This window comes from Gopherus evgoodei, chromosome 8, assembly GCF_007399415.2.
Source record: "Gopherus evgoodei ecotype Sinaloan lineage chromosome 8, rGopEvg1_v1.p, whole genome shotgun sequence".
In the NCBI taxonomy this organism is placed as follows: Eukaryota; Metazoa; Chordata; order Testudines; family Testudinidae; genus Gopherus; species Gopherus evgoodei.
Window position 1 is genome coordinate 95,874,404 of NC_044329.1, and position 16,073 is coordinate 95,890,476.

The 16,073-nt window shown below is 45.7% G+C and overlaps 1 protein-coding gene across 11 annotated transcripts in view; it reads left to right on the top strand.

Moving 5' to 3' along the window:
• The first annotated feature begins 686 nt into the window (after positions 1-686).
• Positions 687-16,073, top strand: part of DOCK7 (dedicator of cytokinesis 7) — a 160,585-nt gene continuing 145,198 nt past the window's right edge. For 8 of the 11 annotated variants that reach the window (XM_030572525.1, XM_030572526.1, XM_030572528.1 and 5 more), the window contains exons 1-2: positions 688-976; positions 11,136-11,241. In XM_030572525.1, the coding sequence (XP_030428385.1) occupies positions 939-976; positions 11,136-11,241 (144 nt within the window). In that variant the 5' untranslated portion in view covers positions 688-938. Of the gene's footprint in view, positions 977-11,135; positions 11,242-16,073 lie in introns of all 11 variants that reach the window. The other 3 variants (XM_030572523.1, XM_030572524.1, XM_030572530.1) reach the window with 1 other exon arrangement.

A 16,073-nucleotide genomic window follows, 5' to 3' on the forward strand; every position in this document is an offset into this window, starting at 1 on the left:
CTGATGAAGTGGGTATTCAATACCCACCAAAGCTCATGCTCCAATACTTCTGTTAGTCTATAAGGTGTCACAGGACTCTTTGCTGCTTTTACACATCCAGACTAACAGGGCTACCTACCCCTCTGATACCTTGTGAGAAGTGTTATACTTATCTGAGAGATCAATGTTATTTGGTTAGGGAAAACAGCATGCTTAACCCTGTGAAGTGTACAGCAATAGAGCCCCGAGAGCTGATAGTCTGACTAACAGACTCCAGGCTGACACTGTGGAACAAAGCATGGCCCATGTATTGTGGGGCCCAAGTCATGGGCTGGATTTCCACACCCTTTGGATCTGGGATGTGGGTTCCACCCTGTCTATTTAACCACCCTCACGAGGAAGGGCCTGAAAATAATCATCTGTCAGCCAGGGACGCTCCCTGCCGTTTCCAGCAGAATCTCTGCCCTGTCGCTTCTCCCCAGGGTCTGCCTGCAGAGCTCCCCGGCTCCCCTCTTCCATGCATTGCAATGGAGTTAAGCAGCGTGTCACTGTGTCCCCCCTTGCCCTGAGGGCCCCCTCCTCCCAGCGCTGGCTAGGGCGGAGGAGGGGACACTCCCAGTCACTCCCCAAGAGGAGATTTGGAGGCTTGGGGCAGCTCTGCCCTACCCCCGCCTAAAATGGGACAATAACTCCTCAGACAGCCCTTGGCCTCCCCCCGCCGCCGTACCGCATATCGGCTAAGAGTGGCTCATCCTCCTCCTCCCTCCCCTTGTCTGGAAGGGGATAGTCAGCGTGGAATCTGGTTGCATGCTGGGCCGGCAAATTCAGTTTGCGTGTCTCTCCGGAGCATTACGGCTCCCTTTCCCGGCTCCTGCTGCTGCTCCAGGCTGAGGAGCAGCCGCGAGGAAGGCGAGGGGAGACGCGCCGTGCTTCCAGCCGGAGCAGCCGCAGCCATAGCCATGGCCGAGCGCCGCGCCTTTGCCCAGAAGATCAGCAGGTAGAGGGCCCGCGCGGAGCGCCGCGCACCCGGGAGGCGTGCTCCACACTGTAGCCTCCCGCTGGAGCAGCGCTCAGCGCCGGGCTGGGCCGGTAGCGGCAGAAGGGGCCTAGTCGGGGCAGGAGATGCCCCGCTGACCCGCCGTGCTGTTCAGCTCCCCCCTCCCGGGTTTTCATCAGCCCGGTTTGGGCCGGTTCGTTTTGTGTTGCCCGCGGTTGCATTTTGCCTGTGCATGGTCCCGATCTAGGGTAGGGGGCGTGAGCGGCGGGGATGCACCGTGCTCCGCCGGGGGGGCTTGGGTGCATTGCGCTCCAAGGGAGGATCTGGGGGCTGGGGAGATTTGTTTACGTGCGTTGGATGCTGGAGAAACCCAGGGTCCGCCACATTGCCCTTACGCAGGCTGACAGGTTTCCCAACGCCCCCCTGGCTGGCGCTGTCAGTGCAGCGGGGTGGGTGGGGTGCAGCGCGAAGAACCAGAACACTTCTGTAATTTTTTGCTCCTGGCTCTTTGACCCCCTCTGGCAGCAGGGAAGATCCGTTCGGAACAGGAGGCTGCCGTGTCGCTTCTCCCAAGTTAGCCACGGGTCTGCTCTAATCAAAACAACAAAAGCAATTATGGAGTTGCTGTGGAGGTTGTGTATTTCCTCATTCTGCCACAAAAGGGGATGGAGGAAAGAGATCCCCGGGCTAAGCTCCATCTGCAGTTGTTATTGTGTATTTATTTATGTGTACATGGTGTCACCTCAATTCAGGGTTTCATTAAAACTCTTTATGTTAAACACACATTGGGCAGGTCTTGCTAACATCCTTCTGTGCTGTGCATTTCACCTATGCTTTTGTACGAGGTGGTTCTGAAGTCTTCTGGAAAATTAGAGCTGTTCCATGTGTGCTATCTAGATATACCAGTACAGTGCTAACGTTGTACTAGTATAAAATATTACTCAGACATTGTAACAAGAATTTATAACTACTACTGAAATATAATTCTTCTACTGACCAAATATGTGTCACGCAGATTCGTCTAGTGGAAGGTGCATGGGTCTGGAATCCCATGGAGTTCTAGCACCAGCTCAGAACAGACACCTTGGGAGGGTCAGTTAACCTCTGCCTCAGTTCCTTCTCCACTGCTGTAAAATGGGTGATACAGCTCCCCTCCTCATACATGCTATCACAAGCCAGCTAGTTTGTTTGTGCAAACACTAAGCTGTATATAACATTTGTAATATAAAATGTTTTTTTTAACGCTATTCAGATGGCTCTGGGCAGCCATGAACTGAATGTCACTTTCAGTTTTCTGACTGGGAAAGCTGCAAAAGCAGTTCTGAAGTGATTCATGGGAGGAGGTGGGGGAGGGGAGAATGCTATCCCTCCCATTGCAGGGGTTCCAGGAGAGAATGCAGCTCTGTGCTCTTTTCTTCTTAGGGTATGTCTACATCTAAAATTTTGCAGCGCTGGTTGTTACAGCTGTATTAGTACAGCTGTATAGGGCCAACGCTACAGAGTGGCCACACTTACAGCAACCAGCGCTGCAAGTGGTGTTAGATGTGGCCATACTGCAGCGCTGTTGGGCGGCTTCAAGGGGGGTTCGGGGAACGCGAGAGCAAACCGGGGAAGGAGACCAGCTTTGCCGCGGTTTGCTCTCGCGTTCCCCGAACCACCCTGCAAACCGCAGGGAAGGAGACCTGCATGCACGGAGGTTCGGGGAACGCGAGAGCAAACCGGGGAAGGAGACCAGCTTCGCCGCGGTTTGCTCTCGCGTTCCCCGAACCACCCTGCAAACCGCAGGGAAGGAGACCTGCTTGTTCGGGGAACACGAGAGCAAACCTGGGAAGGAGACCAGCTTCGCCGCGGTTTGCTCTCGCGTTCCCCGAACCCCCCTGCAAACCACAGGGAAGGAGACCTGCTTGCTCGGGGTTCGGGGAACGCGAGAGCAAACCGGGGAAGGAGACCAGCTTGATTACCAGAGGCTTCCTCAGGTATGCTGGGATACCTGCTTATTCCACGGAGGTCAAGAAAAGCGCTGGTAAGTGTCTACACTTGATTACCAGCGCTGGATCACCAGCGCTGGATCCTCTACACCCGAGACAAAACGGGAGTACGGCCAGCGCTGCAAACAGGGAGTTGCAGCGCTGGTGATGCCCTGCAGATGTGTACACCTCCTAAGTTGCAGCGCTGTAACCCCCTCACCAGCGCTGCAACTTTGTGATGTAGACAAGCCCTTAGGGAATAGGCAGGAGAGAAGAGGGGCTTCAGATTTATTAGAATGTATTAGTCAGAGATTGATATGAAAAATTGATGGCCCAAGAATTTCACCATACCTCTTCCCATCACATGATGTGGCAGGAGCTGGTTTTGCCATCAGGGCACTTTTCCTGGTTCTAACTTGCAGTCATGATTACAGCTGCATGAGAGGTAGGAGTTCTAGGAAAGTCAGGGGTAAGAATCTGTGAGTTCTGCAGCTCCAGTGAAGAGTCTACACAATAGTTTACCACCCTCCCTTTGTGACGTCTCTGTCTGGCTCTAGTTGAGTAGCTTTCAGGTTTCCCAACCACTGTTACAGCTGTTAACCTCACAATATAGGAAAGGGGAAAAGTTGCTATAATGCCATCTTTGTATACCTTGCAGTGCTGTAGTCATTTGTTTTGTTTAAAAGCAACCAAATGACACTGTGCAGGTACAGATGTTTCCCTTCTGACACTTGCGGAGAAGAGTTATGGAACTCCTGACATGAAGTATGTGATTTACTGGATATGTGAATTTTACCTGCGCATGGGCAGGTTAGTATACTACACTACACTGACAATTTCTTAGAGCAAAACTACTGTTAATGGATATGACTGGATAAGCCCTGTGTCCAGTTATTCTGGTAGAGGAGTATTTAGGAATTCTGAAGCAAGGGAACATATTTTTTTACTTATATTAATACACAAATTACTCCTCAAACATTGCTGTGGTGGAGTCCTAGAATCTGAACTCTGGCCACAAGCAAACTGCTTGCACTTGTAGGTTCCTAGGGCTTTTCCCTGTGGCTGTCGGAAGCCTTCTCTTGTTTTAATCTTCATGCCATTGTTTGAAGTAGAATATCCGTGTTACATTTTTCACACATTGACATCCTGTTTGCCTTACCCCTAGAGCTAGTCATACAGATCTAAGTTTTGCCTGTAGTGAGTATGTTCATGTAGCTATCACACACTTTGGTTAATATTAAAGCAGAATACAATTTGTAGGATTACCTGCCAGTGTGTGTGCAGGATTCAGGGTTGGATTTAGAGTAGTTTTAGGGAATAATTTTCTGAGTGAGGAAGTGATTAGACTTAAGTTATTACTTTTTCTGAAATACTATCCAGGTAATTCTGTGCTTCCTCGTCATCATAGCACTGATACATTTGTCTACTATTTCCCCCAATCAACATGGTCTACCTCAGAAGTGTATGCAGAACAGTAGTCCCATCAGTGGTATACGTTCATCACTATTAGGTTATTTTACTATGAGCAACAGCAGCGGTGCTAGACTGTTGCAGCTGTTTCACAACACTTCTCAATATCTCTATTATAAAATGTCAATCTTACCACTGCAGTGCAACAATCTCTTACTGGAAGTGTTCACAAAGATGCAAAATTCTTGGTCTGCACTTTGACTATGATGTATGTACTATTCCTCCCTCACCCTACCTAAAAAGGCCTCAGTGTTGAGCTGACTTTCCTGCTTGAGGCCTGATCTGCATTTGAAGTTGTACCAGTATATGTAGATCAGTTAGGCATGTGATTTTAAAAAAGAAAGTATAGTTATATCAGTATAAACTCTACTGTGTATACTGTTACATTGATACAAAGGTACTTCTATAACAGTTTAGCTACTTCCCTCCTCATGTGGGAATAACTATTTTGGTATAAAGCACCTTTATACCACTGTAATTCCACCACACATGAGGGGTTGTACCACTTTAGTGATACCAGTGAAATGGTGCAACTTTTTAGTTTAGACAAGGCCTTAGTACAGAGCGTCTCAAGCACATTGTTCTTGGAGGGACCTGGAAGGGTTTTAAAGCATGAAGCAACCTTCTTCAGGGGCTCAGCATTCTGTCTACCAAGCTGGAATCCTGGATTCTGACCTCCTGTACGGTAGCAAGTTGTGCTAGTTCTCCTTCTTTGATATTACACTTTCTTCCATCTGTTACATTCCGGGCCAGTGTCTCATTCATATTGAAGCCCCCTGTACACCTCAGGCAATATAAAGGGGCCTTAAAGTGAGTAAATTTACATGTAACCCTCTTTAATTCCCCCTTACACTGCCAAAATGGTGTGTAAATCTCTGGCCCTTAGTCTGCTTAGGTCCAGTAGAGATTGAGGGTTGTTCTTAGCCCAAATAATTCACATGCTGAGATGGTCTGATTCTGCACCTATTGAAACCAATATCAAAGCCCTCATTGGCTTCAGTGGTCACAGGACCAGCCACCAAGTGCAGTGGGCATGGCAATGTCCTCTTCACATTAAATAGCTTTATAGCTGTTATCACAAATGCAGCAAACTAGAAGAGGCTAAAGTGTAAGATACCTTTAGTGAAAGCATCAGCTTTCCCCAACCTCTCCCCCGAGTCCCTAAAGAGATACAATAAATGCTGGGACTTTTGCACCTGCTTAGCCTTTGGCTTTCATGTGTTTGAACGTACACCATTCTAGAGAGAGTTCAGAAAAATGACTGACTGGTCAATGGAATTATTATTATATATAGAGATATACGTATCTCATAGAGCTGGAAGGGACCCTGAAAGGTCATGGAGTCCAGCTCCCTGCCTTCACTAGCAGGACCAAGTACTGATTTTGCCCCAGATGGTCCCCTCAGGGATTGAGCTCACAACTCTGGGTTTAGCAGGCCAATCCTCAAATCACTGAACTAGCTCTCCCCACAGTTCATCACTAAAGGTGGACCTCAAAACAAAAGACAAACCTTTATGTTGTTGCTTCCTCCTGGTGTAAGAGAGTTCATACTAGAAGCAATTTTCCTCTTTGGTGGAGGATCTTGATAAGTTAATTGGGGGAACCCGTTACAGGAATGTAACTTCTTCCCACTGCAGCGCAGGGATGAAGAGTGAGACAGTTATTTGCCTTTGTAGAAATCTATCAGATGTACTATATTGGTAGTATTAGAACAGGGTCATTCCTCTGCTAACCAATATAAAAACCCCACAAGATATGTAGTTCTGGTATCATCTTAATCAAGACACACTCCTATACCAGAGCAGTTGGAAATGGTCTGGACTGGGGGAGTTTTCCTCAGATTCTTATCAGGTTTATAATCAGTTTTATTCCCTCCAGAAAAATCTTCCAGAAATTATCCCCAGTGTAGACAAAGCTTAGAAGACCAATACACAAACTTCAGATCTGGGAGTGGAATAACATTATACACTGATGCTCAAAGCCATGTTACAAATAATCCAACTGAGAAATGAACAATGCTCAAAATCCTTTTTAAAACAGAAACATTGAACAGAATTCTCTGAACTGCTCAAAGAGAATCAGCTTGATTGTTATAGATCTGCAGGGATATTTTACTGTAAGGCTGTCTTTCTACAGTGAAATACTCTAGGCAGAGCATCACCAAATACAGGATTAAGGATCATAAACAGGACAAAAACTGGAAAGCCAGAAAGAGTAACTATCTTGATGGGAAAGAGAAACAGAATTTTTTATTCGACGTTTCAAAATATAGAGAACTATGGGAAAGATACTTCCTCAAACGACTTGACAAAATAAGAGCTCATATTAAAATTCGAGTAAAAACTGAGCATGTTTTAGGGAGAAGTGAAAGATGATGTATGGTCTTCATAATATTTAGCAGCCTGCTTCTAGTTTAGAAGAGAGTAACACCAGCAAATAGGCACATGATTAGAAACTCATTGTTAACATCTGTCTTGGACAGCTACTCAATTCTATTTATACTTTGATATAAGTAACTGATTTGATTTAACTGGTCATGCCAGTAAACATGAGTAGATAGAATAGATAGCAAGACACTGCATCCTCTTTTCCCACCTCCCTTCTCTGCTGTGAGAAGTAAGAGGATCTGCAGCTCAGTTAACTTTGGTATCATTGCCAAGGACCTGATATTTGCAGTGTAAAAATGCCACGCAATCCAGAAGGTGTTTTTTTTTTTTTTTTTTTTTGGGGGGGACACTCTTTACTGATTCTTCATCATATATAAAGTGCAATTAAGTTTGGTTTTACTTGCAGCTCACTTTCTAGTTAGCGATAGTACTTTCAAAAAAAGACTAGTTTTGTTTTCTTTAAAAACGGGCTCCTAGGGGATTTGCCCCCCTCCTTTGGCATATTCTGTATTTTTGTGATATCGCATATGTTCACAGTAATTACCCAGTGAAGAATAAGATCAGAAAGAGTGTTACTAGGAAAAAGTGTACTTTAAGTCATATGACAGTGTCCTGTGACAAAGTTGTGGAATATTTGTCTAAGAATTCCAGATAAACTAAGTATGATGTTAGCATCAGATGGTTATGGCAGAACTAATTTTTGATTTGTCATTCCAGTTAAAAGCTTTACCATTGTTCATTTTATTCTATACCACCACAAGAGTCTTTGAATCAGAGGCATGTGTCAGGAAAGCTTTTTCTGGTTATCTTTGGCCATTACAGCCTTTTTAACCTATCTGCTATAGCACATTCCTTTACTATTTTGTACTCTTGCTGGGGGCTCAAATATCATGATTCCATTGAATTTATAAATCATCCCAACACTTTTTCTGGCTTCTAGACTTGTTCATTTTTTTTTCTCTTAGTCTTGTCGCAGAAGAGAATTCTAGTTTGTTGGGCAAAAGTATTTAGCTGGGTCTTTGTTTGGACAGTTGGATGATTAGAATGATAGTAGAGAATCCTTCAAAGGAGCACCATCTCATGGTTATAGCAATGTCCCATTTTGTTTTATTATGTTTCATCCCTTCTCCTACCCTCCATGCAGGCTTGTACTGCACTGAATTACCTAGCTAAGGCCTTGTCAGTACTGATTATTTCAACTACCATAGCTGCACCCATGCAAACTAGTGTAGCCAGGCAACACCAAATTGTAATATAGCTGGCCCTTGCTTGAAACTGAGTCAAATCTCCATTTTTGTCCTCCTACCACTGCAAGAATTCCCAATCACCCAGGTCATTATCAGGCAAGTGCTGAACCTACAAAGAAGAACAGAACCAAGAACTACATCAGAGTCAAATGGGTTGCTTGTTACGTGATGGAGTCAAGTTTAAAGAAGCCACCACACAGCCAGAGGTGCAACATTTAGTAACATATCTAGACATCATCTGTGGCTTCACAGATGAAGATAAATTTGTTCCTCTGGCTAAACTTTCCATCTAGAAACAATATTTAGATCTATAAATCTCTGGAAAGATTTGTTTTCCTCCCCCAATTGCATTCCAAGTCCTAGATAACTGTAGCCTCTAGTCTTTCATACCAGCCCTGCAATGAACAGCTCTGTTCCGTGTTGCCTGAGGAATTGCACAAAACATGCAACAAGTAAGAGATCAGGTTTAAAGCCAGGATCATGTGCAACATAGGGCATGCTTTTAAGTCTCTCATCAGCTATAGATGCACAATATTTTCCATGTCTAAGACTCATTTTAGTACATTCCAAACTTTTCTATTAATACTAACAACCCAGTGGATAGGGGAAAAACCAAGACAAGGACGATAGATCCTTATGGAAGAGAATAGTCTGTCTGTCAGTCCCCAGCAGGAGCTGGCTGATCTACATTCAACTTTCAGCTTCTGGAAGTGAAAAGAAAACCTCCTGTGGTAAAGTCAAATATGAAACAAATGACTTCTTGCAGCCAGAGTCCATAAAAACAGTTTTCTATAGTCCAAGTTATTTTTAAGGTAAAATAATCCTTCCTCTAGCTAACATTACCCCCATTCTCTGGACTGAGGAAACATCTGCTGTCCACACTAGGCCTGGTTGTTCTAGCCTGTTCCTTTTTATAGATTTTCCTCCCTCCTTCCCCCTGTTGTCAGCCCCATTGCACTCCACCATTGCTGACTTCCTTGGCAGTCCCAACAATGAGAGCAGACCCTGTTGTCAAGTCCGTGCTCAGAAAGGTTCTTTCCAGTAGATGGAGCCTGAACAGCCCATCACACCCTATGGTAGCGTACTTATGAGTTAAGTCATACCTAGTTCAATTAGCCATACCTCTGCTGATTTACACCACACAGCCAGCTGTGTTTGAAAAAATGTTGGAAGATATTTGGGGGTTGATTTGAGGCTGGGCAAGCTGGGCATTGCCTTCGGCTAATGAGATGGGCTCCTGAGAGAGGGTATTGCAAAGAGCTGGGTGACATTCTTTTGACAAAACATTTTTTTTCAACCATTTTTTTTTTTGCGGGGGGTCAAAGTTTCAAAATTTGAAACACTGAACAGCTCAGTTTCTGGTGCGAGTGTTCCATCTCCATCCCCTTCCAAGGTTATGGGAAGGTTTCCAGTGCGTTGCAGGGCTTTGGACAACCTAAGGCCCAGGATTTGGCCCAGTGTTGTTTTTAGGGATGTTTATTTTTTTACCCATTTTTTTTGTATGTTGTCTCTGTCTCTTTGCTACTGTTTGTAAATGAAGCTGTCTTATGTTTTAATGTTACCTTGTGATCTGGGGGGTCGGGCGCTTGTCTGGGAACATAAAAAAGCAGAGGGGACACATTGTACTTGATTCACCCTGCAGGCACAGAGGGACATAATGTGCATTCCCCTGTGCCCAAGAGGAAAGCAGTGGCAATGGTGGGATTCATCTGTAGCAGAGAGCATGTGGCAGCAGGGCCGGAGCAACGATGTTTCACGCCCTGTGCAAAACTTCAACCTTGCGCTCTCCCCGCGCCCCTGCCCTGAACTGCCCCCCCTGTGACAGCTCCCCCCCTCCACTCTGAGGCGCCTCCCCCACAGCAGGTCCCCCCCTCCGCCCTGAGGCACCCACCTGCCCCAGCTCACCCTTGCTCCGCCTATGAGCACCCCAAGCACGCCATCGCTGCTTCACTTCTCCCACCTCCCAGGCTTGCGGCACCTAAGCTGATTGGCGCCTCAAGCCTGGGAGATGGGAGAAGTGAAGCAAATCACCCCTGCTCCACCTCCTCCCCGAGCACGCTGTGACTGCTTCACTTCTCCTGCCTCCCAGGCTTGCAGCGCCAAACAGCTTAGGCGCTGCAAACCTGGGAGGCAGGAGAAGTGAAGTGGCCACAGCATGCTCAGGAAGGAGGCGGGGCGGGATGATCTGGGGCGGGGAGTTCCCCTACATGCCGCCCCCCCCCTTACTTGCTGCAGGTGGCCCTCTCTGTGCTCCCCTGCTCCAGCTCCCTCTACCTAAATGCCGGCAGCAACCAGGGCGGCCGAAGATCCGGCCGCCACGTCACTGCCGAAGAAAATGGCGCCCCCCCCCCAAATCCTAGTGCCCTATGGTTGCACCGGCCCTGTGTGGCAGTGTAACCGAGCGAGTCAGTGTGTGTTTCATGTCTTTTTCTGTGCCTGAGCCACAGAGGGTGTGGGCGTGTTTCAGCCTTCAGCTAACAGAGCCATCACAGCGGCGCTTTTGCTGCCTTCCCCTGAGATTTCGACAAGCTTGGGAGAAATAACTTTAAATGTCAGCCTGGGCTCAGTCAGTGCATTTTCCAGGTGTTGCATCCTCAGCTATCTCAACCCACTTTCTAGGCTGCACAGCTATTCCGGGCATTGAGGGAGTTGGACTTTAGCAAAGAAGTCTCTGCCAATCTGTAATCACTGAGATGAAAGAGAAGTCATGGCACAGGGTTCAGGAATGAGAGGGCGATTACATACAAGAGCTGGTTTGTGACTGAGGTCTGAACTGCTGGAAGGCACTGAGAGTGCTGTGGAAGGTCTTTACACAGAGGAAAGTGGAAGCAGCTTGCTAGAGACAGGTTCAGCCAGGTGGATGCCACGTCTCATTTTGTTGTGGCTTGGAAATACACCGCACAAGAGGAAAATGTTTGTATTTGGGTTAAGAATCGGAATTTTTTGCCCTGCAGTAGATTCTGTAAGTTCTGGGGAGTCTGATACACACATTCTGTCCTCACGGGACAGCCAGATTCCTACAGCAGAACCACTTACCTGACATTTTGCCCTGGTTTACAAAAGTTAAATTGTTCCTCTCTTGTTTCAGAACTGTGGCAGCAGAAGTCAGGAAGCAGATCTCGGGGCAGTATGGCGGGTCTCCTCAACTTCTCAAAAACCTTAGCATTGGAGGAAGTGTCTCCCATCATACAACTGTAAGTAACACTTTTTGTTGAGGGCACTTTATACAGTGTCACAGTAAAGAAGAAGATGCAAGTTGTTTTGATTGCAAGTCAGGAAAAAAAATCACTGTTATATAAGTGATGATAATTTACTGAATTAATTGATAGTAAAACATTTAGGCAAGTAATTTACTACTGGCTATCTTAGGCAGCCCTTCCTCAGCTTGCTGGCTTCTGTGAATCCTTTTTATTAGGCACCTAATTCTCCCCATACAATGCATGGGGAGCCTGGACGCCTCACTTGGTGTTGTGAATGCCACCTGTTAGGTCCTGCAGTACTCAACAGAATTTTCCCATGTCAATCTAGACCAGAGGCCTCCTTCTGAGACATGGGGCCAGATTCTCTTCCCAAATTCCATCCATTTTGCATGACTCAGGATCAGATTCTGTGTTTTGCACTGGCTAGCTGAGAATTCCTTTAGGGGAGCTCTCAGCAGGCACAAAGCAGCACAGCCAGCTTCTGTGCCAGCCGCACTCCACTTCTGGTGCATAGGGAGAAGGAAGGGGATGGGAGAGGCAATTAGGCTGGCCTTTCTTTAGATCAATGGTCTGAATCCTGCAAAGTGGTCTGCATGGATGGACACTTATGACCATGCGAGCTCCTCCAAAGATATGTTCATGTGGCTCCCTTTGTAGGACCATAGCCATTGTTTATCCCATTAAGGTCTCAGTCTTGCAATCAGTTCAGCATGCATGCAGGGTTCTGTCCACTCAGCTTAATGCAGGGTCAGGGCCTTAGAAAGTTGGAGTCTTGTCTTGATCTTTGGGGATGGAATGGCAGCAAATGGAATGTTTCTCTCCTGATAAGATGCTTTAGAAGGGAAGGTGAGAGTTTGGAGATGGTTATCACTGAGGAGTGTGCATTTATTTAATTATGTGAAATTATTCAGATAAGTTGAGTTGTTTTTTTTTTTTTTTAATAAGAGCCGTTGAATAGTGGAAATAAAATTATCAGCATTGCCCACATTGAGGCAAATTATACTCACCATCTTCTGGTCAGATTTCAGAATTGAACCAGCTCTCTGGACTTAAATCCAAGCAATCAGATATACAGAGGGTGTGAAAACTCCAATGTACTTGCTCAAGGTGGAACTGCATTCTGGGAAACTTTCATGATGCCTACATCATTGCTCTGTGTTAGACCAATCAGATTAAAAGTAATTCATTGGATCACCCTGTCCTCATAAAATGGGTCTGCTTAACTGTTGCATTCCAAGTTCTAGATACCTGTAACCTTTAATCTTTCATACAAGCTGTGCAGTGAAGGGCTCTCTTCTGTGTAGTATCAGTTGCTGGAAGTACTCCCGGGAGTGTGGAACCCAGGCACACATGCTTTTGGGATAGGATGTGGTCATCCTATTTTGCAGTAAGGGCCTACTGAGGATCAACTTCTGATGCAGCACCTACTACTTTACTCTGCATCCCCTGTGATGCATTTAAAACCTTTCCATCTTTCTCATCCAGAGCACACATACTTCTTTAGTGTCAACCTAACATTAAAAGGCCATGCTTGCATCGCAGAAGGCAGGGATGACCACCAGCTTAAAGAAGTGAGTTAGCTTCATGCTGGGAATGCTTTTGAAGGGTTAATTTTGTACGGTTTTATTCAAAACTCCTCATTTATCATTCCTGTTACCTGCAGTAATTGTGATATCTTCCTCTGCTTCACATGGAGATGCTGCAGCACCACGATCACCGACAAACGTTGAGGGCCACATCCATAGTTGCCTTATGGACCCTTTGTGTCAGTGATGTTGGCTATGCAGGCACAAAGGGGCTATAGGGCTAGCTCTGTGGTAACGCCACAGAAGCCCTGGTGGCAGAAAGGAGAGGGTTGATGGCAGGAGGTTTAGCCGGGCAGTCCTGGACTGATTCAAACCAGGGGGTATGACAGCAGATGGAGCAGGTTAGAGCAGTCATGACCCAGCCAGTCCTGCAGGATCTATCTTGTAATCCAGGAGTGGATATATAAGTAAGATCTCTTCTACGCACCTATCCCAGATACTGCCCAACTGACCATACCTTGGTAAACCTGGATATCATTTCTTCTTCTCTGTCATCTTTCTTCTATCTGCATTGTATCCTCTGATTTTCTTTCTTCTATAAGATTTTTCCATCATGCAGGCATCAAAACAAACATTCAGTGCTCCACAGCCACACTGAGAACTATGTGAGTGGACACTGTGGGGACTCTGCTAGTAAAGGGATCTACCCACACTGTTTTCAGAGCAGGATCAGGTCCTTAGAGATCTTGCCTTACCAGTGAATTGCTGTAAGGTCTTTGTCCTCTTCTCGCCCCTTCCCCCCCATACCTACCAATACTAGTGAATTATTGTGTACGTGTACTTCTGCGCCATCCTGTGTCTGTGTGTGTGTATATGGGGAGTCAGTGGAAATGTAAAACAGGATCTCGAGCAGCTCAGAAAATGGCACGTTGCTTGAAAGCTCAGCATTTCATATCAAACTTCACTTCACAATCGTTGATGTGATTAGCCACAAGCTTGTCATGTTAAATTTTATACTGAACCTAGATGCTACTCAGAAGTAAGATTAACTCAAAGTGGTAGTGAGCATGTTGATAAGATGTGGCTGGACAAGTAAAGAATCTTTCTGAATGTGTAGCTAATATGACAGGGACTTGGTTGTAAAGAATTTAGGGCCAAATTCTGCTCTTTGGGCATGCATGATGGGCTGAAATCAGTGGGAGTCATGCATGAATCCAGGGGAAGAATCCAGCTGAGTGTTATACCTCTGGGATGCTAGAAAGAACTATGCATGGTACTGGATAGTAAATTCCCTTAGAGAAAGTGCTTTATGATAACCACACCCTGAGCAGTTGCCTCTGATATGCAGAAATAGTCTTTGTTCGGGGAAAGGTTTGTGTGTTCTGGAGAATAAAATATAAGGCCCTGATCCTGCACAATCAGTCTCTGCGGGCATAGGGGTCTGCACACACAAGGGCTTGTAAGACAAGGGCCTAAGTTGCTGTTTTATGCTGTATTTCATCCCATGTTTTGATACATTTGATAGTATAATTGCTTGAGTGAATTATCTGACTCATTGTTTAATATATTGTTGCCTAATCACCCAAGAGAAATAGTCTGGTGGAAAATTAAATAAGCATGAGTTCATTTATTGAATCTTGTTTCATCTAGATATGAAAAGGTTAATGAATTCTTCTACTTTTTCGTATTGGAGATGTCTTTAAACATTTGCCATAGCCTGCTGTGGTATACAGCAGGACTAATGAACAGGACTGGTGAAGGCCCCCACTGGCCTTATCTACCCTATTTTTTTTCTTAATATTTCCCTCTGATGCATGTCTCCAATGGTAGCTCTAGTGTAGACAAGGCATGTCCAACCACTGCATATTAATCACTTATAATATTAAGGTTAGTGCCTAGAGACCCCAACTGAGATTGGGACCCCATTGTGCTAGGTACTGTACAAATACCTAGTGAAAGATCATCCCTGCCTCAAAGAGCTTACATTCGAAAGAGATAAAAGGTGGGAGGTTAAACAGAAGTCACACAGCAGCTCACTGACTGTACCACGAATACATCTCAGGTCTCTAGACTCTCAGCCCCATTTCCTATCCGTTAGACAATGCTGCCTCAGTGTGGAGACTCAGGCCACGTCCAGACTAGGTATTAAAATCGATTTTAGATACGCAACTTCAGCTACGAGAATAACGTAGCTGAAGTCGAATTTCTAAAATCGAGGTACTCACCAGTCTGGACGGCGCTGCATCGATGTCCGCGGCTCTCCGTGTCGATTCCGGAACTCCGTTCGGATTGATGGAGTTCCGGAATCGATGTAAGCGCGCTCGGGGATCGATACACCACGTCCAGACTAGACGCGATATATCGATCCCCGAGCAATCGATTTTAACCCGCCGATGCCGTGGGTCAGTCTGGACGAGGGCTCAGACACTGGCAGCAGTTCTACACTAGTGTTCCCAGTGTTAAGTCTGCAGGAATTTTTAATGCTTGCATAGACACAGCCTGTAATATTAAAGACATCCTCCTCAGTTGTATTTGTAGATGGCTATGATCTGAATGAGATCATGCCACTGACCCTGTCTTGGCAGTTTCCTCATTAGCAGTGACTGCGGGTAATTGTCCTGAAAGTCTTGACACGCTGTCTGTTGTAGATATTTTCTATAAAACAAGATGCTTTTGTGAAGGAGTTGGTAACGTAGATGTCACTTGGCACCTTGCAGGGTCGCTCCTTTAGTTTCTCATTGACTGAAGCGTATTTGCATTTTCTTAGATAGTGGTTGAGAATGGGATGCAGTGCAGTAAACAGTCTGCTGAAATTTAACTAGTCTTTTCCCTGTATTTTGGAGAGATCCTCGTGCTGCATGAGCAACAGAAAAAATACTTCCATGATTGTTTCTATTTTTGCTACTCATAGAAGCTAGGGAAAAGTACACTAACTATATTAAGGTGACAATACAGGAGCCTATGACTTACTGCCTTCCTCCTCCCCGTCCTAGTTTAAATGCAGCTCTTTCTAGTTGTGCTTTGGGAAATTCACAAATTTAGGTCCCAGTCATGCAGACACTTCCACATAGGCTTAACTTTTCCCACTGAATATTCTTATTGGCTTCAATGGGACTAGTCACAGCACATAAGTCTTTTCAAGCTCAGAGCCTTAGATTTGAAAACCCAGTTACACTCTCCAACTATCAATTTATTTGTAAGAAATAGAGTTAAGGTCTCGGAAAGTTTGATTCAGGGCTGCCTGGGATGGGGGGGGGCAAGAGGAGAAATTTGCTCTGGGCCCCCTGTTTGAAAGGGCCA